At 37.7% G+C, this 24040-nt stretch overlaps 1 protein-coding gene across 4 annotated transcripts in view; it reads right to left on the bottom strand.

Moving 5' to 3' along the window:
* Positions 1–23407, bottom strand: part of BRAF (B-Raf proto-oncogene, serine/threonine kinase) — a 164452-nt gene extending 141045 nt beyond the window's left edge. For all 4 annotated transcript variants that reach the window (XM_079932159.1, XM_079932158.1, XM_079932160.1 and 1 more), the window contains exon 1: positions 22935–23407. In XM_079932159.1, coding sequence (XP_079788285.1) covers positions 22935–23054 — 120 coding nt within the window. In that variant the 5' untranslated portion in view covers positions 23055–23407. The remainder of the gene's footprint in view (positions 1–22934) is intronic.
* Positions 23408–24040: the final 633 nt, after the last annotated feature.

Raw genomic sequence — 24040 nt, forward strand, 5'->3', positions numbered from 1 at the left:
TAGCCTCTTACGGGGATCTCAATAGAGTTTCTTTTTTTTTTTTCTGTACGCGGGCCTCTCACTGTTGCGGCCTCTCCCGTTGCGGAGCACAGTCTCCGGACGCGCAGGCTCAGCGGCCATGGCTCACCGGCCCAGCCGCTCCGCGGCATGTGGGATACTCCCGGACCGGGGCACGAACCCGTGTTCCCTGCGTCAGCAGGCGGACTCTCAACCGAGTTTCTATTTTTAATATAGTCAAAACTTCATCAATTTTTATGGTGTTTTTCAGTCTTAAGAAACCCTTCCCTGCCTTGAGCTCATAAAAGTATGCCCCCTCTTTTAAAAAGCTTTCTGAGTGTCTTTTTGTATTTAACCTTCAATCCACTAGTAATTAATTTTTATGCATATTAAGAGGTGGGGGTACAGCTTTATTTATTTAATACAATAAGCAACTAATTTGCCATTAAGCATGCATCCACCCACCTACTCCCATAAAAGCATATAAAATTCATTAGCAACCTCTACTTATATAGTATCACCTGTCATTTTGTTATTCATCTTCCCTTTTCTTCTTATAGGCCCCTAAGACACCCGCTGGCTAGGCCTCAAAACCCATGCCTGTGGAACCCTCAAAGTCACTCCCTTGCTCCCCAAGGTCAGGTAACTGCTCTGGACATCACTCAGCAACAGATCCCCATCCTCTTCTGCCTTTCTAACAAAACTGTAATCCAACTGACATTCTTAAAGATCTATTTAAAGAAAAACCTGTCTATTTCTAGGCTTCCTACCATTAAAAGAAATTAATAAAAGGAAATATAAACAAACAACATATACAACGAGGAAAATTTTTAAATATAAAAAGCAGATACTAAAATTAGAGTGATAAGTTTGTTGGTAGTCCTGGCACTCATCTGATATTTTAGGAAGTGGTCTGTTAAAACCCTCAGATATCTCTAGAAGTAAATTTGAATGTGACCTTTGGTGGGAGCCACATGTCATATTCACCAAGGTAATAACCAGGTCCCAGCAGTGCCTCACATATAGCAAGCATTCAAATTTGTTGGCTGAAAAAACGGATTAAAGAAGTTGTCTCATCTTACTGTTCTTTAAGGATATCATGGCAATTCTTGCCTCTTTTTACTTCGATAGAAACTGTTAATCAAGTTGTCAAGTTCCACAGAAAAACCTACAGAGGTGTGGATTTCAATAAAGTTACTGATCAATCTGAGAAAAACTGACAGTTTTACCATTCAGCCTTCCAATCCATCCTCAGCATAGGGTATGTAACTCCATTTATTTAGGTCTTCCTTTATGTCTCTAAATAAAGTTTAATTACTTGTCTTTATAAAGGTCTTACACATCTTACATATTTAGAATTCAGTTTAAGTATCTCCTTTTCTAGAAAATCTTTCTGTCCTCTATCCCCCGCAACTATTTTGGGTTATATGCTCCTCTTCTGTGATTCCTCTGCACCTGGGGCACACTTTAAACATAGTATACTGTCATTAATTCTTGATTTATTTGTCTGCTTCTACCACTAGACTAGAAGCCTCTAAAGGACAGGGACTATCATTCATTTCTATATCACAGCACCTAGCAACCATCACAAGGGAACTCAGTATTTTAAAACTTTAAACAAAAGAATGAATAAATATAACCAATTAATGTAAAGTATAAACTGTCATAAGGAAAAGAACTACTATTTATTGAGTACCTTCTATGTGCTGGGCACAATAATATGCTTAGTCCTTAGATGCATTATCATCTAATTCTAAAAGTAAATAATCGTTTGGATACAGTGGTTAAGAATCCGCACTTCCACTGCAGGGGGCATGGGTTTGATCCCTAGTCAGGGAACTAAGATCCCACACGCTGCGATTAAAAAAAAGAAAAATAGCAAACGTTGGTAAGGATGTGGAAAAATTGGCAGGCAAGAATTCTACCACTGAACCACCAATGCTTACAGGATGTGGAGAAATTGGAATTCTCGTTGTTGGTGAGAATGTAAATGGAATGCTGGTGGGAAAAGTTTGGCGGTTTTTTTGATATATGTCACCACAAGAATGGAACTTGAAAACATTAAGCTTAGTGAAATAAGACAGGCACAGAATGACAAATAATGTACGATTTCACTTATATGAGGTACCTAGAATAGGCAAATCCATAAAGACATAAAGTAGAATGGAGGTTACCAGGGGTTGGGAAAGGGAGAATGAAGGAATTATTTTTTAATGGGTAGTTTTTGTTGGGGATGATGAAAAATTGGGGGTATAGATAATGATGATGGTGATACAGTATTTTGAATGCCACTGAATTATATACTTATGAGTGGTTAAAATGACAAATACTATGTTATGTATATGCTAACACGAATTTTTAAAACATTAAATCATTCCTTGAGCCAATAAAAATTCATTAATCAGGACCCAATGCAGAAAAGAAAAAAATACATTTCACTTAGATATTGCAACTAGTAAAGCATTAAATACAAGGACTAAGATGCCTATCATTCAACATATGGAAGGACTGGGAATAAGGAGCAGCCACTGAACTAAGGAGTTAAAGGATACACTGCAAGTCAAAGGTCCAAAAACTGTTTGCTACTACTGCTTCTACATATCCATGAAGCTTGTAAACACAGGAATGCTCAGTCCAGACACCTCAACTGCTTCTATTTACTCAGATTTCACAACTCTGCTAACCAGCCAGAACAGCAGCAAAAAGAAAGCTTCCCTGTCCAATCTGGCTTCCAAATTGTGGGAATTCATCTAACTGAAAGAACCTAAACTGCATCCACATTTGATGAGAGGGAGTTCAGGAAATGCACTGTACTTCATCATTTGTAAGATGTTAAAGCATTTTGAAAAAGTGAAAATTGGGATGCATTTTACAATCAATAGCATATCATGGTTAACTAGCAATATTTTATTTCAGAAATGCAAAAGTAATGGTGAATCTAAGAATCAATTACATCTTAAATTTAATGAAAAATGTAACTTTAGCTCCCAAATTAAAAAAAAAAGCTCTAAAAGCTCTCCAAATAAAAACATGTTCTCATATTATCTTCTAAAATCTTTATATTTTTGCATTTCACATCCACGCATTTAATCTACCCAGAATTTGTGAATACTGTGAGGTAAAAATCCAAATTTATTTTTCCAGCACCATTTATTGAAAAGGGCATTCTTTTCTAATTTCCAACATCTATCTGTCATATATCAAGTAACCTATAAGTATAGGTTTTATTCTGTTTTGTTCCACTGGTCCTCCATCTATCACTAGACTACTGATGACAATGTCTTAATTACTACACTTTGTAATGTCTCAAAAACTGGAAAAGTTAGTCCTCCCATATTGCCTTCTTTGAGAGTGTCTTGGCTACTTTGGCCCTTTTTGGATTTTCCATATAATTTTAGAACCAGTTTTTTAAGTTCCACCGAAACAAACAAAAACCCTACTGTTTTGATTGGAACTGTATTAAATATATAAATCCATTTGGGGAGAATCATATCTATGCAATATCAGGTCGATCAACCCATGTAAATACATGGTATTTTGCTCCAAACAGTAGGTCTTCTAATAATTTATTTCAACAAGGCTCCTATAAGTCTTAGACTGTTTTTTAGACTTATCTCTGAGTACATATTTTCTATTCTATTTTCCTAATCAGCAATCTTGTTAAACTCTTATTGTTTTTAACAATTTGTAGATATTTTTAGATTTTCTAAATACACACTCATGTTAAGTCTGTGAATAGTGATAGTTTTATTTCTTCCTTTCCAATTCTCAGGTTTTTAAAATTTCTTTTTCTTGTTTTAGTGACGGTCACGACTTCTAGTATAACTTTGACTAGAAGTAGTTATAATGGACAATCTTGTCTCTCTCCCAATCTCAGAGGGAAAGCTTTCAATATTTCAACATTAATTATGAAACTTGATTTTTTTAAAGTAGATACCCTTTATCACATTAGATTTGTCTCAGGTTTTATGATTAATGAATGCTCAATTTTATCAAGCACTGTTTGCAACTATTCAGCAGATCATATGTTTCTTCTCTTCTAACCTGTTAAGATGGCAACACAAACATAAATTTATTTTTCTGGTATTAAATCTTACATTCCTAGGATAAATCCAACTTGGTCAAAATGCACTCTTGTTTTATTTAGATAGACAGATATCCTAATATCCTGTTTAGAAATTTTACATCTGTGTTCATGAATGGAAGTAACCTGGTAATTTTCTTTTATCATTTCTTCTTGTCTTGCTTTGGAATCAAAGTTGTGCTAACTTTGAAGAAGTTGAGAACATTTTGTCTCTCGCTGGTCTCTGGAAGAACATATGCAAGACAGAAATTTTCTTCCTTGAATGAAGGTAGAAATACTAGTTTTCTTTGGGGGAAAGCTTTGACTACTGGTTTTTTTTCAAGATTTTTTTTTTTTTTGATGTGAACCATTTTTAAAGTCTTTACTGAATTTGTTACAATATTGCTTCTGTTTTATGTTTTTTGGTTTTTTGGCCGCGAGGCATATGGGATCTTAGCTCCCTGACCACGGACTGAACCTGCACCCCCTGCACTGGAAGACGAAGTCCCAACCACTGGACTCCCTTGACTACTGGTTTTAAGCTGTGATACTACTTTCAAGTTTTCTGAATATTCTAAGAGTCAGCTTTGGTGTTATTTTTCTAAGAATTTGTCCATTTCTGTTAAGTTTTCTAATTAGTTGGCTTAAAGCCATTCATAATTCTGTCTTATGATCTTTTAAAATGTCTTTAGAGTATGTAATGATGTTCCCCCCGAGCCCCCTTCTTTTTTGCTCCTTGCTCTTGGTTATTCTATGACTTTTTTTCTTGATCACTATTCATTCGAGATTTATCCATTCCTCTTTTTAAAGAATCAATTCTGGCTTTGATAACGTTCTCTATTGTATGATTCTCCTCTGCATTATTGGTTTCCTCCTTTATTTTCCAGGCGTTTGTCAAAATTAAATTCCTGTGATAAATGGATATTGAAGTTGACAATTAATGAGATTTCTTATTTCGTAGCTGTACACATTTAAGACTCTGAATTTCTCTCCATGCATTATTTAGCTGCATTCTATAACTTTTTAATTTTGTTTCCATTGGGGGGAGTGACTGTTATATTTATCAAAACTTTTATTCTAATAGTACACCTATCTATCCTTTCCTTTTCCTTTTCCCTGTCCTTCTTTCCTTTACTACAACATTGATTTGTTAGGAAAAAACATCATGTATACTGTAGAAAGTCCCACTTTCTGGATTTGGTTGATTGCTTTCTCATGGATCACTTACCTTGTTCCTGTATTTCCCATATGCCAGTAAGATCCAGAGGTTTGATTTAAAGATTTGATGAGATTCAATCTTTTTTTTTCCAATCAAGAATCTTTCATAGCTTGGTGCTGGGTATTTCCTACTTTTTTTTTTGTCAAGATCCTTTACATGTGAGGGACATAACGTCTGATTATCCCGTTTTTAATGATCTGAGATTGATCAAATTCCACAACTTGCCATCAAAATTTTGTATTCATCCAGTTCAAGGTACTTTCTAATTTCCATTGTGATTTCTTCCTTGATGCATGGATTAATTCAAAGTAGTTACACAATTTATAAACACATGACGCTTTTAAAATTACCCTACTGACAATTTTTAATAAAAATGCATTATGGAAAGAAAAGATGCTCTTTTTATTTCAATCTTTTGAAATTTGTTGAAACTTGTTTTAGACCTAGTATACAATTTTCCCCCCAAATATCCATATGTGCCTGAAAATGATGTGTAGTCTTCTACCACTGGGTGCAATAGGTTCTATACATCAGCTGGGTTAAGTTTGTTCATTGCGTTGTTCAAATATTTTAAATCCTACCTAACCTGTCTGCTTCTTGTATCAAGTAATGAGAGAAATGTTTAAAAACATCCCATTAAGACTATAAATCTGTCTACTTCTTGTAGTTTTGTTAATTTTTGCTATATGTATTCTGAAGCTATATTTCAGGCTATCCTATATGATTAAGATTATTAAATCTTCCTAGTGAATCGCTCACTTTACATTTTGATGGGACTCTCCTGATTGCCAATAATGCCTTCTGCCATAATGTCTACTTTGCCTGATATTAATATAACCATACCATAGTCACTTTGTTAAAATATGCATGATCTTACTACAACTTTTACTTAGGTCCCAGATAAACCCCACATAACATTCTTTTTTTAATTTGGTCTAACAATCTTCGGCTTTTAAGTGAAGCATTTAATTCATTTAGTACTTAATGTAACTGGTGCTATGTTCAGATTTAAATCTACCCATCTTACTTTGTGCTATTTGTCCTACATGCTCTTTGTTACCTTTCTTGCATTCTTTGGGATAAATTTTTTTTTATTCCATGTTTCTCCTCTCCTAGAAGTTATAAGTCTAGGTTTTAGACTTATATTTAGCCTAGAAATTAACACATGCAATTATCAGTCAAGTCAATTAATACACTGTCTTTCTCCCAGAAAACAGAAGATCTCAGAACACAGCCTTCATTTGTCATATATTTTAATTAAGGCCTTACTAATATTTTATACAATGTTTAATTCAATTCATCCACATATTTGTCACTCTCTTTACTCTTCATTCCGTCTTATACCTCAACCTTTATTTGGAATCCTTCTGCCTGAAGTAGAAAACTAAATTGCCTTCAATTTTCTTTACAAAGGGCTGATGGATTTTGTTCAACTAGATGTTTATTTTGCCCCCATCCCTGAGGGGTATTTTTTTTTAAGTATAGAATTTATAAGTATAAACTGGCAGTTATTTTGAGAATATATATGATTTTCTGTTGAGAAGTCAGCTGTCAGTCCACGGTTGCTCCTTTGAAAGAAATTCTTCCTCTGGCTGCTTCTAAGGTTTTTCTCTTTGTATTTGGGTTTATGCCGTTTCACTATGTGATCTGTCTGAGTGCAGACTGCTTTTTATTTATATTGTTAGAAATTCACTGAGCTTCTTAAATCTATCAACTGGTTTCTCATCAAAACTAGAAATTTTTCAGCCAGAAATACCTTTACAAATATTACCTCGGTATCAATCTCTTTCTTCACTTTCTGGAGCTCTGATTTAATTATGTTAGATCTCACTCTGTCTTGCACGCCACTCAACATCTCCAATATTTTCCATATCTTTGACTCTCAGTGGCGCATTCTGGAAAGTTTCTTCTGCCTTACCTTCCAGGTAACTAATTCTTTCTTCAGCTAGGCATAATTTGTTAAATTTTCCCCTTAGGTATATTTGGCATAGTTTCATTTCTGAAATTTCTATTTGGTTTTTATCTCTCATTCCCTGCTTGTCTTCAAATATGTCTTTAATTCTTTAAACATAACAAAAAGCAACTGTTTTAACTCCGAAATTTGCGATATCTGAGAATTTTGTGGATCCATTTATGCTCTCTAGTTCTTATTCACAGTGCTATTTCCATGCATGTTACTATATTTTTCTTTTTAAAAAAATTACCTCGAGGGACTTCCCTGGTGGCGCAGTGGTTAAGAATCTGCCTGCCAATGCAGGCGACATGGGTTCAAGCCCTGGTCCAGGAAGATCCCACATGCCACAGAGCAACTAAGCCCGTGTGCAACAACTACTGAGCCTCCACTCTGGAGCCTGTGAGCCACAACTACTGAGCCCACGTGCAACAACTACTGAAGCCCAGGCGCCTAGAGCCTGTGCTCTGCAACAAGAGAAGCCACACAATGAGAAACCCACACAGCGCAACGAAGAGTAGATCCCACTCGCCGCAACTAGAGAAAGCCCGTGCACAGCAACGAAGACCCAATGCAGCCATAAATAAATAAATTTATGAAAAATTTAAAAAATAAAAAACTTACCTCGAGGTATATGCACATAAAGAAAAACCACAATTATATATCAATTATATTTCAATTTTAAAACTACACAAATATTAACTATATTACTTGAATTCTACATCATATTTCATATAATTTTGGTTTCTTTTTTTTTTTTTTTTAAACTATGCTTGGTTACTTGTGACAATGTACTGTTCTTTGTCCCTGAAAAATTACTGGTGGCAATTCCCTCAGAATGAAGGGGACTTTCTCTACAGATGATTTGCCTTTCCTTTTGCCAGACCTTGGGAGTACTACCAGTCGGAAACAGGAACCATAATAAAAGGGTCCCTGGATCACCCAGGCAGGACAAATCTAACTGCCAATCAGTGTGAGGGTTAAAACTATGGCCACAACTTGAAGAGTTTAATTAATTTCCTTTTTCTTGCCCTGCTCCAATCAACCCTACAATCCCCTAGATATTGTAATTGGTAGACAGTTCTCTTTCACCCTTAACCTAATGATGAAGTTCTTGGGTACCATCTTCAAATGGAGTTGTTCTCTTTTTGACTCTCATTCTGGATGAACTGTAGGCCTTGAATTCTGTCCTCTTCACCCCCATGAAGTCCACCAAAACTAAAGCCCAAATTCAAACAGACTGGCAACTGCCCCTAGGGCAAAAGCTACTTCATCATCTACTTATTTCTTTGGGTTTCTGCTTTTTTTCTATAATTTGGCCTGGGAACTCTCCACCAACTTTTCAGCTCTTCATTATTTTTAAAAATAATTTTTCCAAGATTTTTAGTTGTTTTCATCAAAAGAGTTTGTCCAAATAACCCAATCCACCATTACTGAAAACAATTCAATTTCCCCCTTTTATGACAACCATTTTGTAATACTTCTTGAAATTCAGTGATAACGTACATAAACACAACTTTAAAAGTCAATATAATTCCCTAATTGTACTTTCAATCCTATGAAAGAAATTAATTTATAATAAATAATATTTACTTCAAAATGTGAAAGCAATTACTATAATAAACAACATAATGAGGGCATCAGGTGCTTGCATCTATACACAGAATCACTGTGACTGTGGTGGTTACAACTGTAGACTGAGGGAAAGAGTGTTTGAGTCATCAATTACTGTACGAGTGGCACTGCCATCAATTATGTGATTTTCTGAAGTGGTAAAGAACTCTTGATAAAGTTCTGATTGAAAACTTTAATATTCCTCCAATTTACGTGACAACTGAATTCCTGAAGCTTCTGGTGTACTCTATGAAAATAATGCCACAAAAAAACAAAAAAATAATAATGCCTCATACATAAAACAAAGTTAGTTTCTAAGCTCACATCATTACGATCACTTTTTTCCCTACATCAAAGTCCAGCAACTCATTCTAAGTCATGTGCTTATTTGAACAATTTTTAAATGTGCAGACTGTCTGGAACACTGTGGGATGGCTGACTTCCCTGGTCCTTGCTCATTAAATGCTAGTAAGTACCCTTTTCCCCCATCTTTGTAAAAACCAAAACACCTCCAAGTATTTAAAACCTTTCCTCTGGGGAAGAACTGCCCACAAGCAAACCCTCTGGCTATAGAAAACACAGAGATGTACCACCAAGCTCTCCCTTCATGGAAGGAATTGCTGCCCAGCTGTGAGTACAGTCAGCAGACAGCCTCCAAATGTCACCTCCTTCAAGGTCCACCTCAACTGCAGCCCACATCTAGTGACCAAACAAGGAGAGGTATAAAGGCCCAGCCATTCTGCTCAATGTGGGACTGACAGGCAATCTCTCACTCCAGAGCTCCACGCTGATAGGCAAAGGTTTTGTGAAGCCTGCGTCACAATACAACTTTGTTGTCTGCTCAATCCTGCACCGTGCCTCTTCCTCTCACAGGTATTGATTCCGAATAAACATCTTGCACTGCAAAAAATGTCTCAGTATCTGCTTTCAAAGAACCCAACCCCCAACAGCGGCCTAGTATAACATCTGACTACCAAGTCTTTCTGTAAACATTTTTTGTTTGACCTCTTCCCATCTTGAATCTACCCTACAAACACTTACCAACTCAATCATCCTCAAACACTGCTTTTATCATTTTTTATTTTAAATCTCCACTTTCATCCCACGGCATACAAAATAAAGTTAAAATTTTTTTCAGTCTATCCCTATTTTCCACAATCCAGTGCCATCAAATTTAGCCAAATTTTATTTTATACAATTCACCCAACTATACTCAGATTGTTCTGTTCCTTCAACAAAACTACCTTATGTATTTCCATCTCTAATTTTTTTCAAATTCTACTCCCACGGCCTATTACATCCGTTTTCCTTCCTTCTACCTGCCTAGGTTAAACACTAACTTCCATCAAGACCTTATTAGCCTATAATAACCTTCCATGTCTGAACTCCTCCTGCATTTATTGTTCTCCATCACCCACTCTGACACTTAATCACATAATGCCACGTGCATGCCCGCACACTCAGTTAAGTGTTCTTACCTTTTAGAAGTCTTCTTTTCCCTCCAAGAGAAATCTTAAGCACAATTCCAATACATTAACTTACGAAGTGTAACTACTTTGGCTGCAGCAGAAACTGCCTCCCTAACCCCCCAAACCTTTCACTGAGCTCTTCCTTGCCACACTCCCCACCCCTGAGAAAGTCTTTGAGGTAACCTTACAGCACCCAGGTGTTCATTTCTAAAGAGGAAAACAAAACCAAAAACAACCTAGTTTTACAGGACTGAAGAACTTAGGGCTTCAAAATAATTCTGAAAACAAACTGGAAAGCTGTGGTTAAGAACAAAAGTCTAGAGAAGAAAACTGTCACATTCCAGGTGAGTGAGAACTATGTGGACTAAGAGCACTGAAAAAGAATGCAATCATTTAAGTAGGATTAAGTACTGTTGGTAAGAAGCAATGAGAGAATAAATATGAAACCCACACGAGCCTTGACTACTTATCTATTTTACTGAAGTATAGCTGATTTACAATGTATTAGTTTCGAGTATACAGCAAAGTGATTCAGCTATATGTGTATGTGTATACATACACATAATATATATATATTCTTTTCCAGATTCTTTTCCATTATAGGTTATTACAAGATACTGAATATAGCTCCCTGTGCTATACAGTAGGTCCTTGTTGTTTATCTATTTTATATACAGTAGTGTGTATCTGTTAATCCCAAACTCCTAATTTATCCCTCCCTCCCCCTCTCTTTTCCCCTTTGGTGACCATAAGTTTGTTTTCTATGTCTGTGACTCTGCTTCTGTTTTGTAAATAAGTAAGCCTTGACTTTTAAAAGGTCTAGAACTGTACTGATCAAGGTAGCCACTAGCTAAGTGTGACTAAATTTAAATTAATTTAAATCAAATAAAATTTAAAAGCCAGTTCCTCAGTCCTACTATACACATTTTAAGTATACAATAGCCACATGTGGACATACTGGACAGCAGGGAACATTTCCATCATGGCAGATATTTTGACTGAACAGTGCTGGTCTAGAGGGAGTAGACAGATACCAACAAAAAACCTATAATACAATGAAAGTAAAATGATATAGGTATACCTCAGGATGCTATAAAAGCACAAAGTAGAAGCACCTAACTGGGCCTTGGAAAGAGGTTAAGGAAGGCTTCCTACAATAAGTGAACTAAGTCTGAAAGGTTTGGGGGATGGGTACGGGGAAGGAATCTATATTTCAGGCAGCAGGAAAAGCATGAGCAAAGACAGGTCAAATTTGGAGAGTTTTTAAAAGAAAATAACAGGATAGCAATTGCTTCACTATACAGTATAAAAATTAGACTACAATGGTGGGGATGCTATTTTATATAGACAAAACAATAAATATTCAAAAAAATTTCAAGAAAGAAAGAATTATTTTTAAAAAGAAAATTAGCAACCAGACCTCTCCAAATTTAGCTTACATTCATAGCAGGATAATGGCACATACTTCATGAAGAAGTAATAATTCATGTTCTATTTCCCAATGCTTCTATGTTTGTGAGTCAAAATGAGAATGACTCCTATCAATTATTAAATTGCTTTGGCAAGTTACAATGAACGTTGACCTGAGGACAAGTTAGGAGGCCCACAATGCTGTCTGGACATCAGCAAGTAAAATATTAAGTAACATAACCTAATATTGCCTATCAATTTCACTATTTGTTCCTAGTCCATTCACTCTCACATGCTCCCTAACAACTTTTAACACCTTCATCTTCCTCCTTACAACACCATATCCCCAAGACTTACTCTTCACTGATAACCTTGAGTCTTACTTCACCGAAAAAAAAAATGAAGCAACTGGAAGAGAACATGTACAGATTCGCAGCATTACATCTATCTACCTATCAGCATCACTATTCCACATATTCTGCCTTTACCACTTATTATCAAAGGTAAAGTGTCTATGCTCCTACTGAGAGCCAACCCTTCCACTTGTACACCAAATCCCTCTCTCTTTTGCCTCTTCAGACATTGCTCCAGCAATTCTTCTCTCTCTCCTGAAATCACATTTTTACTCCCTAATGGTTCATTCTTACAATACAGGCCCTTATTTTTTTCATCAAAAAAAAATTCCTTGACCCCATCTCCTTCACTACCTATGGCCCCATTTCTCTTTTCCCTTTACAGGAGAAGTCTTCACTATCTTCATTTCCCCTCCTCTTCTCTTAGTATCACTCAATCAGAATATCTCTCTCAGCATCTCCTTGTGTAAATCATCAATACCACCAATACCTTAACTAGAGTGATAAATTCTTAGTCTTTATCTTACTTAACGTAGCATCAGGAGGAGAAGGATCAAGAGTTGCCAGTGAAAAGCAAGCAGCATATGAATGGCTATGACATAGAATAGTTATGACTTTATGACTAAACTTTTCTCTCAAATAGCCATCCATGATAACCAATAACCAAAAGTTTGATTCATAAATTCATGTAGAAACTTAAATTACGTGCCAAACTCAGTAGTAGAAAATCATCTGCAATAGAGTTACCAGAAGTTACACTGAACTAAATTCTTATGTATAATGAGACTTAAGATTGTGTAATTTATTATTAACATGAGAAGACATGTGCAGGAAGAATATATGGGTAGAATATTTCAAATCTTAGAAGAAAGCATGTAAAAACTAAGATGCAATAAACATTTTCAGTGGCTGTAAAACAGGAATGTAAGGACTATACTGAATCACAATGTCTTTCCTCTCTGAAGGTCTCTGACACTATACCCATGGAAATATAGTAATATAATGTGTAAAAAATGAATTCTGAGTTATTTAGGAATAATTCACAATAGTTCTTTAACTTTTTATAGTAAAAAAAGTTACAAAGGCAATAATTGTTTGGGATTCATAGAAAAGGTAGGATTTTTTAAACATAATAAATGGGAATTAAATTACCTTCATACAACATTACCAGAAATTATGCTAATAAGAACACTTTAAAAATAAAACTCTCAAATTAGTAACTGTTGTGGGCTTTTCCCTCTATGCTACAGACAGATTTCTAAGTAGAGAGTATAAACTTTAAAACAGACGAAATGGGATTAGATCCAAGGTGACAAAACAAAATGAACAAACAAAAAACAGGGGTTCTAATAACTATTTACAATGTTGCTGCTGGGCCTAGTAATCCTCTTTAATAGAGCACATCTATAAACTCAAACAGAAATTTACTTTGCAGGCTTCCCTGGTGGCGCAGTGGTTAAGAATCTGCCTGCCAATGCAGAGGACACAGGTTCGAGCCCTGGTCTGGGAAGATGCTACATTCAGCGGAGCAACTAAGCCCATGCGCCACAACTAGGAGCCTGCGCTCTAGAGCCCGCAAGCCACAACTACTGAAGCCCGCGTGCCTAGAGCCCGTGCTCCACAATAAAAGAAGAAGCCACCTCAATGAGAAGCCCATGCACCGCAACGAAGTGTAGCCCCTGCTCGCTGCAACTAGAGAAAGCCTGCGCGCAGCAACCAAGACCCAGTGCTGCCAAAAATAAACTAATTAATTAAAAAAAAAAAAAAGAAATTTACTTTGCAAAATAAGTTCTGTAATGTAGCAAATACAGTTTAAAAATCCTAGGTCAATGGAGGAACAACCCCAAGCAGTATTTTAAACTGTTTCAAAATACCTATTTAAGGGAAGTGACTAATTCAAAGCATCCTAAAATTTTATTTAATTTAAGCTGTTCTGGAAATAAAAAGTCAAATTTTTCTGGTGTTATTAACTTAAAGGTTATATATTTAGTGAAAGAAAAAACGTAAAACAAGAGTAGAGTATTTCTTAATTTAAACACAAGGCATCTTTTACAATAAGGAGATGCATACTTTTTTTTAAACACACTAATTTTGGAACAACAGTTGAAAATAGTCTCCAAAATGTTATGGTTCTCTCTCCCTGTAAGTGCCATTTCCAAATTTGCAAGGTAGCCAAATACAATTAGACTACTACTACTTACAACATGAACTAAAGCCTGAACAGTGTCTACCTTCCCAATTGTCACATGACCCTGTACTTGTCAGATATTCAAGACTTACGCTCATTTTTAAGACTTAAGTCTTCCTTCCTTCACAATGAAACTTAAAAAACAAAAAAATCAGGAAACATGTTCATAATTATTAAGCAAAAATCATAACTAGAAATATCATTTTATATGGTAGGGAAGCCCTCCAGGCTAAGCAGTGAAAAGCTACTACCATTGTAATTTAAAACAAGGTAAAGGGTCCTATGGGTCCAAATGAAAAAGGCAGAAATATGACCAACAACCATCATATGCTTATCCTTAGTAACAACAATTTAATGATGCCTCTAAGTGAATAAAGGTGCTAATTCTGGAACATCACAGAACATGACATAGGTTTCAAATGGAAAAACTCACGCTGAAGATGGAAAATGACACAGCTAGTATTATAAACTAGTATCCCCCACCACCTGATTGACATTTTCCATGACTTTTTTGGTGAATAAACATCTTAGCGTATTCACTTTCACCTAAATGTATCTTGATTACAGTTAACATTTTTGAAATACGGTGGGAAAAAAAGACATTGACTTTTTGGTGCCACCTATTAGGATATCGCCTTCATTTCTTACAAAAAAATTAATTTTGGATGAAATATGTTTCTTTACCTGTCACTTTTCACAATCTCTCCACCAAATGATTCAAGATAGGGGTGTGTTAACTATATACCACAGTGAGTCTTAAGCTTTTTTTGAGTAGAAGACACCTTTAAGAACTGGAAGCAAATTATGTACCCTGTCCTTTCAAAAGACAATAGCACAAAAAATTTTAAAAATCAAAATTTAAAGTTCTAAAAATCCTATGAACTGGATCTACCTAATTTTAAGACTGAACTATAGGGACTTCCCTGGTGGCACAAGGGATAAGACTCCGAGCTCCCAATGCAGGGGTCCCAGGTTCAATCCCTGGTCAGGGAACTAGATCCCACATGCATGCTGCAACTAAGAGTTCGCATGCCACCACTAAGGACCCCACGTGCCGCAACTAAGGAGCCAGTGAGCCGCAACTAAGATGCAGCGCAACCAAATAAATAAACATTAAAAAAAAAAAAGACTGAACTGTAAAGCAATCAAGACATTGTGGTACCAAAGACATATATGTCAATAAAACAGTATAAAACTCACAAACATAATCAACTGATTTCAATAAAAGTGCCAAGGTAATTCAACAGAAAAAGGTTAGTCTCTTCAAAAAAGGTGAAACTGGACATCCATATGAAAAGGAATGAACAAACCTTAACCCTTACCTCACAATACATATAAAAAATAACTCCAAATGGATGATAGACCTAAATGTAAAAGCTAAAACTGTAAAACTTCTAGAAGACAACATGGGGGAAAATTTTATGACCTTAAGTTAGGCAAAGTTATACTGGGTAGGACACAAAAAGCATGAACTCTAAAAGAAAAAATTGATAAATTGGATTTCATCAAAAATAAAACTTCTACTCTTTAAAGGACACTTAGGAAAATGAAAAGACAAGCCATAGACTGGGAGGCATGTGCAAAACACATGTCTGATACAAAGAACTTGTATCTAGAATATGTATATAGTACTCTTACAACTCCATAATAAGAAGGTAAATACAGAATAAAAAGATGTGAATGGGTACTGCACCAAAGAAAATACATGGGTAGTAAATAAGCATATATACAGATGTCCAACATCATTAGTCATTAGGAAAATACAAATTAAAACCACAATACTGCATACATACTAGAATGGCTAAAACTAACAAGACTGACATGACAAGGGTAGAGTTTGGAACTCTCATTCATTGTGGGTGGCAACGCAAAATGGTTTCTATTGCTTTAGAAAAGTTTAGCACTTTCTTATAAAGTTAAATATCAATATATACTTACCATACGACCCATTAGTCCAAGCTCTAGGTCCTTACTCAAGAGAAATAAAAATGAGTGTCTACACAAAACCCGAACCCAAACATTTATAGCAACCTTAATAACTGTTGAAAACTAGAAAGAACCCTACTACTCATCAACTGGTAAATGTAGAAATAAGTCATGCTACATCCACACGATACTACTAAGCAATAAACAAACTAATTACTGATACAAGCAACAACATGGGTGAATCTCAAAAATATCAAACTAAATGAAAGAAGCCAAATACATAAGACCACATCCTGTATGTTTTCATGTATATGACTTTCTAGGAAAGGCAAAGCTAGAGATCAGACCAGTGTTTGCCAGGGGCTGGAGGTGGGGTGGGGAGGAAAATGAATGCAAAGAGGAACTGGGGAACTTTTCCATCAAAAGTTCTATCTCTTGACTGTGGCAGTAGTTACATGAGTATATACATTTGTCAAAACTCATCAAACTGTGTGTTTAAAATGGTACATTATAGTATGTGTAAATTATATCCCAATAAACCCGATTTTTAAAAAGCAGTTATGAACTTTCTATAGAACTCTAACCCACACCTTAATTTCAGAACCTCAAATATGATATACTTAGTCTCCCCTAGACCAGGAGTCTGAAAACTTTGGCCCATGAACTAAATCTGGCCCACCACCTGTTTTTTGTACAGCTCACAAACTAAGAATGGTTTTTACATCTTTAAATGAAAAAAAAAAAAAAGAATATTTCATGGCACATTCAAATTTCAGTGTCCATAAATAAGTTTTATTGGAACACAGTCACACTTATTCATTTACATATTGTCTATTAGCTGCTTTTACACTGCAATACCATTTTTCAGTCTGTTCAGTCCTTGTGACAGAGACAGAGCAGTTAGACCCACAATAACTAAAATATTTACCACTTGACCATTTACGCAAGTCCGCTGACCACTGCCTTAAACACAAGTTGTTGAAATTTTCTACACAGATTATTACACTTAGGAAGATTCATGTCAGCACAGATCTCCCTTCCATACACAGTAGCTCTAACATTTTTACAGCCATTAAGCCTTTTTTTTTTTTTTTCAAGGAAACCAACAAGTAATGCAGATAAATGAAGAACTTCAATAGTTAAGGTGTAGTGGGACTAAATAGAGCCTTGAGGTAACATCTGAAGAAAGTCCTTGATAGCCTCAAAACAGTGTTTTTCCAACTGTGTGCTGCAACTAGGTGGTTGTCAATTTAATAAATTGATTTTATGAGCAGCTTTTAAAAAAAGAGAACTGAATGGTATAGAAAAATCAGAGTGCACCATATCTAATAGGGTTTCATTCACTATTTAAAAAAAATTTTTTTAACTAAGGTATAGTTGATTTACAATATTATATTAGTTTCAGGTGTACAACATAGTGATGGAAAAATTTTACAGATTATACTCCATTTAAAGTTACTATAGGGCTTCCCTGGTGGCGCAGTGGTTAAGAATCCGCCTGCCTATGCAGGGCACACGGGTTCGAGCCCTGGTCCGGGAAGATCCCACATGCCGCGGAGCAACTAAGCCCGTGCTCCACAACTACTGAGCCTGTGCTGCAGAGCCCACAAGACACAACTACTGAAACCCGTGTGCCTCGAGCCCATGCTCCGCAACAAGAGAAGCCAACACAATGAGAAGCCCGCACACTGCAACGAAGAGTAGCCCCCGCTCACCGCACCTAGAGAGACCCCGCGTGCAGCAATGAAGACCCAACACAGCCACAAATAAAAAAATTAAAATAAATAAATAAAGTTACTATAAAATATTGGCTATATTCTCTGTTTTGTACACATTAACTCTTTCACTAACTGAGTATGTACGTGCCAGATGAGGATTAAAAAAATGTACAAAACAGACAAAAACTGCTTCATGTATATAGGTATTAGAGCAACTCAAAATCTGTATTTCTTACAGTGCTAATGTTGTTTTTTAAAAACGGTGCTAGAGCTCTATAGTAATTGGAAAACCACCGCCCTACAGTACATTTGTTCCCAAAGTGCTGTCAATAACTGCAGCTACATTACAAGAATGAAAATGATGTTTCATTTGATGTTACAGAGCTTCCAGAAGATATAAAGTTAATTGAGTTCAGAGCAATTTTTATATTCTTCATCAAGGGCATTCCCAGGATGCAGAAAGAAATGTAATGTTATTGAGCATCACTTTCCCTCTATAAGCATAGTCCTGATATGGGAAGGAACAAGAATAACAGTTTTTTAAGACCAAGAGAAAACATGGAAACCAAAATAATCTCAGAGGGTAGAGGGGAAAAAAAAATAACTGCTTACTGTTAGGGTGGAGGCTGTATTAAAGAGTTTCTTCTGACTACCCTGCTAATTATGCATAACAGTAAATTGGGTTGGTAGACAAAAGAAAGCTGAAAAATAAAAACTACCTCCCAGAACATGTCAATGTCTCCACCAAATATTAAAGGAAGGAATGGAAGAAATGAAGCTAAATTTTTGGTTCTTATATTAAGTATCTACAACACTATGACTATGAAAGCACTGCTTATGAAACAGAAAAGCTCCTAAACAGGCTCTTCTATTTTGAATTCAGAAGTTGTATAACTATTGCTGATCCTGACTTTACAGAATAACCAATGTAGATCAACTGGACAAAGAGAATGAGTAAAGGACTTAAAACAATTCAACTTTTGAGGAAGACAAAGTCCAGTAAGAGCCACTGATTATAAAGGCTTATTTCAAAGATAATTTGAGGCAGAAATATAGGAAGCACAGGAACATACTGAATTTCATAAAAGAGGATTATGACACAAAATGTCCACTAAGTATTCAGCTAAATTAATATCAAGATGTCAAATTAAAAAAACACACTTTTGCATTTCTAAAGGAGAAAAACATCTTTATGGTTGGAGAAACACGAAGAACACTTAAGAGCTGTCTCATTCTTTAACAAGGTAAGCATCAAGTCATAGAAAATGCTAACAAAGCAATGTAGCCTGCTCCCTCCCTTTCTTCCCTACCACTCACAGAACATAGGTTTCCAGTTGTTAAGACCTGATCAGCTTCCTAAACAGGAAAGCCAGAGACAGGGAATCAAGATAAATCAGACTTCTCTAACCTGTTATCTTAATATAATTTTTCTGGCCTATTATCTAAATACAATTAAATCAAGTTTGCTTTCAGGTTCTACTACATTCAAGGATTCAAGTACTCAGTTCCAACGTTCCTTTCTTAATCCGTTTACTGACAATCAATTCCTTTAATAGTCAGCATATATAAGTGACTGATATCAGAAAAAATTTCTAAATAAAGGAAGAGGTGAGCAGATGCCTAAAGAAGGGAGTTTATTAAATGATAAGAGAGGGCTTCCCTGGTGACACAGTGGTTAAGAGTCTGCCTGCCAATGCAGGGGACGCGGGTTCGTGCCCCGGTCCGGGAGGATCCCGCATGCGGTGGAGCGGCTGGGCCCGTGACCCATGGCCGCTGAGCCTGCGCATCCGGAGCCTGTGCTCTGCAACGGGAGAGGCCACAACAGTGAGAGGCCCGCGTACCGAAAAAAAAAAAAAAAAAATTACAAAACCACATACATTAGACAAGCATGAAAAAGAGTATATGCATACACACTAAAATGTTTATAGTAATTCTATCTTAGTGGCAAGATTACAGTTTCTAAAACTTTTTGTACTTACATTTTTCTAATTTTTCAATAATAAATGTGCTTTTACTCTGAGAAACTTTTTAAAACCTGTATTTTACTGTCAAGTAAGGTAATTCTTTTTTTTTTTTTTTTTTTTTTTTTAACGGTACGCGGGCCTCCCACTGCTGGGGCCTCTCCCGTTGCGGAGCACAGGCTCCGGACGCGCAGGCTCTGCGGCCATGGCTCAGGGGCCCAGCCGCTCCACGGCATGTGGGATCTTCCCGGACCGGGGCACGAACCCATGTCCCCTGCATCGGCAGGCGGGCTCTCAACCACTGTGCCACCAGGGAAGCCCAAGGTAATTCTTTAGACACATTTTTTTCATTTCTTTCCATGCACTTGACAATTATATCTCTTTAAGTGCATAGAAGACAGTTCAATTAAAAGACCACAGTACATTTCAGTTTCCAGTGGATAAACAAATACCAACTTCAAACTTAAAAATTATTTCTTGGAGTACTTTATTCTGCCATCCATAACACTGATATCTATATTAGAAAGAGATTCATTTTTAACCCTTTATCCCCCCCAAATACATTTATTATAAGTTCCTGTAAGAAAATATGGAGGAAAAACTACTATTCATCATTAACCATTAAAACCTGGGTGGAGGAGGCAGTGGGAAACACTACTAAGTAATTAAAATTAGTTGAGTATCCTTATGGTTTCAAGAGATACTAATATGCTTTCCAGTTACTGCCAATTTAAACTTGAGGTTTAAATTCATCTAGCCTAGAGGTTCTCAAGTACTGATACATAACTGCCCAGGAAGTGTGCCAAATAACAGAAATTCATGGCCCTAGCTCTCACCTACCGAATCAGAATCTTCAGAGAGTAGAGCTCAAATAATCTGGCCCTTTCAAATAAGATAGCGGACACTGTACTTAACAAAAGGCTTCTCTATATCATTACAAACTGTTCTAATAACTCTCAAACAAAGTTCTCAACGAAAACAATGTAATAATCAGACAAATACGATTTCATAACCCATGCCCATTAATTTACCCATTCTTCTAGATACAATTCAATAAAACCACACTTGCACTACAGAGTAAAGCAAGCCTAGAGGCACCTGTGCAGAGTAAGACAAAGGCATATCCGATTCATGGAAAAAATAGACAGCAGATGTGACCCCTAGTATTTATCCATTAAAAACAATGTATCCTAAAAATAAATTTCCATGTCAACGGAACAAAGCTGTTTATAAATAAGAAGGAATGTGGAGGTGTGGGGAAGACAAGAGGAAGCTTCAGCAAGTAAGTACCAAAAGCCAGGAAACAAGGCAGAATGAATGGCAACTGGGGACAAGGAAAACAGAATAAACTAGGAAATGGAAGAAGGAAAGAGTGCTACTTAAAATCCAAGAAGTTGGGGGAAATGAACAGATATTAGAGGAAACTGATCTGAGCAGAAATGCAAACAGAAAAGTAAGCGGAAAGTGGTATAAAAGATATATATATTCATAAAAGATATATATATGTATGTATACATGAGAAATTTAGATGAGATCAAATGATGGTACAGAACACATCTTGGGCATAGATGGAAGTGGTATAAGAGAATGAAAAACAAATATTATTGTGAACAAACTGATACTGAATAGAGCAACCATATCTAATGAATTTCCAAAGTAAAGTTGATGAAGCAGGAAAAAGAGAAGTGCATTGACTGAAGAACGAGACGTTATGAGAATTGGGAAACAAAATGTAAGTACTGTAGTAGAAAGGAATGAACTTTGAGCAAAGCCAGCGGAGCAAGTCACATTATCTAATCAATAATTGTAAAGCACAGTTATTATACCATATATTATCTCATTATTTGTAAAGTACAATAAAGTGTATTATTTTATGTAATACAATACCAAACACTAAATGTAATAAATTTTACGTAACAAAAACCAAAGTGTAAATAAAGTCATTTGACAAGGTGATAAGAGGCTAAATAATGGCTGAGAGAAGCAAGGACTGAAGACGAAAAAGTAAAAGAAAAATATTGGGACAAAAAGGAAGACAACGGAAAGAAATCAATCACACCTATTTTTTTTTTTAAAAAAGGGTAGAAATAAACAAGGAGGTGTGGATGCACAATAGAAGTGCAAGTGAAACCTGACGGGATCTTGACAGCTTCACGATTCAGAAAGTAAGTAGCTCCAAAGCGTTCAGAAGGATTTGTGACGATAACAACGTTAGCGAGCGGTGAAATGAAGTAGAAGGCCTCAACAGGACTAAGATAAGAGAAATGCAAAAATGGTCTTAAGTAGAAGCTGAGGTTAGAAGGCAGGCAGGTCCGACCACTGGCAAAGGAGCGGGGCGGCAGATGGAACTGGGATGGGGGTTACCGGTCGGCGACAGAACACTGACAAACATTAGGAATCGGGGGCCTGAGACCGGGATGGGAGAAAGACGGAAACGGTGGCATTTAGGGTTAAAAAAGTAAAGACCATCCGCTGGTTAAAACAGGTGAAGAGCAATCTCCCCTAACAAGTAGAGAAGTGTAAGGGAGGGCAGCGGCCTGAAAAGAGGCAGAGTCAGGGAGAGTAGAGAGGGAATGATCGCCCCATCATCACCGTGACCGTGTAATAATTACATACAACGCTAACTCGGGCTGGGGTCCCGGCCCCGGCTACTGACCGACATCTTCCACCCAGATGCCGCCGCCAGCCTCCCCCGCCCCCCACTCAAAATAAAGAAAACATCCAGCAGACGCGAGGCTGGCTACCTTCAGCCAGCCGTGACCTTCTCGGACCAACCCTGAGTCTCGCCCCCTATTGATAGCCTCCTGCTCCACCACCGCTGCCCGAATCCCTCAAGCCCCAAGTGCGGGCCAGGGAAAACCCCCTGGGCCATTGTGTGTGTTTACGTAGCGAGGAGCTGCATGACGGAGAGGCACAGAAGGGGAATGCCCGTCTCCCAGCCCGCAGCGCCCAGAAGGGAAGGTGGCTGAGGGCACCAGAGCCCCCACCGCCACCTCTCTCCCCAAAATAAACACCAGCCAGCCGAGCCCCGAGACGGGAGGGGTGCAGGGCGCGCCGGCACTCACCTCCTCGGGAATGGCCGGGTCCGCAGCCGAAGAGGCCGCGGCGCCGGCCTCGGGCTCCATGTCCCCGTTGAACAGAGCCTGGCCCTGCTCCGCGCCGCCGCCGCCGCTCAGCGCCGCCATCTTATAACCGAGAGCCTGGCCCGAGCGACCGCTGCTGGGCGGGGAGGGGGAAGGGAGGAGGAGGGCGGGGGGAGGCGGAGGCGGAGGGCGGGGGGCGGCGGGGAGGGACGGCCCGGGCGGCGCCTGCGGCGGGAGGGCGCCTGGGCCACCTCGGGAACCGGCCTGCTGCCCCCGGCGCGGCTGAGCCTGAGGGGATTGGGGGAAGGACGCTAAGCGGGGGGCGGGGGCAGGGGGCGGAGACGACTGGAAGTCGCCGCGGCAACGGCGTCACCCGCGTGTCACGGTCGTGACGTCACCTGAGGTGCGTGACGTGATCCTCGGAGCGCCCTGGCGCCGTCGTCAGGGGAGGGTATCTTGCCCTTCTGCTCACCTCCCAGCTCACACGTTTCCTCCACTCGGCCGTTTCCATGGCTCCGATTAATTCTCTTCTCTGTCCTAAGCCTGTTCTGTAATGTAGGATTTACTAGAAGAGGAGGATGGTGTTCGAGAAGAAGTTGAAATCCTAGAGGGAGAAAGACGGGCAGCCCATACTACTTGTGTTATTTCCATTATAACGAACGTCTCCGTGTCATAAAAATAAGACTTGAAACCCCGAGGTAGCAATAGTCAAGCAGAATTTGATAGAAATAGATTTAGGTAAAGACAAGTTACGAGAATGATGCTTGGATCCTTTTCATTAAAGGATTTGGCCTGTTAATAAAGTGGGTCTAAATGGAAGTCTAAAAGCTTTTCTTTTTTTGCTTCATCGTTCAGGTATGAAATGTTTAGTCTATTTTTCGTTTCCCAGATTCATTCAACAAATGTCAGTGGGTCGCTTTCTATGTTCTAGAGCCTGCACAAGGCATGGAGCATTCTAGACATTTGAAGCATCCAAACTTGAATCATTTTTATTTTTAAGAAAATCATTCAAAGTATTTTAAATACTTTTGTCCTGCTCATAAACAATATTCCAAGGAATTCTTTATGCCAAATATGCATGAAAACAA

The sequence above is a fragment of the Stenella coeruleoalba genome, assembly GCF_951394435.1.
Source record: "Stenella coeruleoalba genome assembly, chromosome: 9".
In the NCBI taxonomy this organism is placed as follows: Eukaryota; Metazoa; Chordata; class Mammalia; order Artiodactyla; family Delphinidae; genus Stenella; species Stenella coeruleoalba.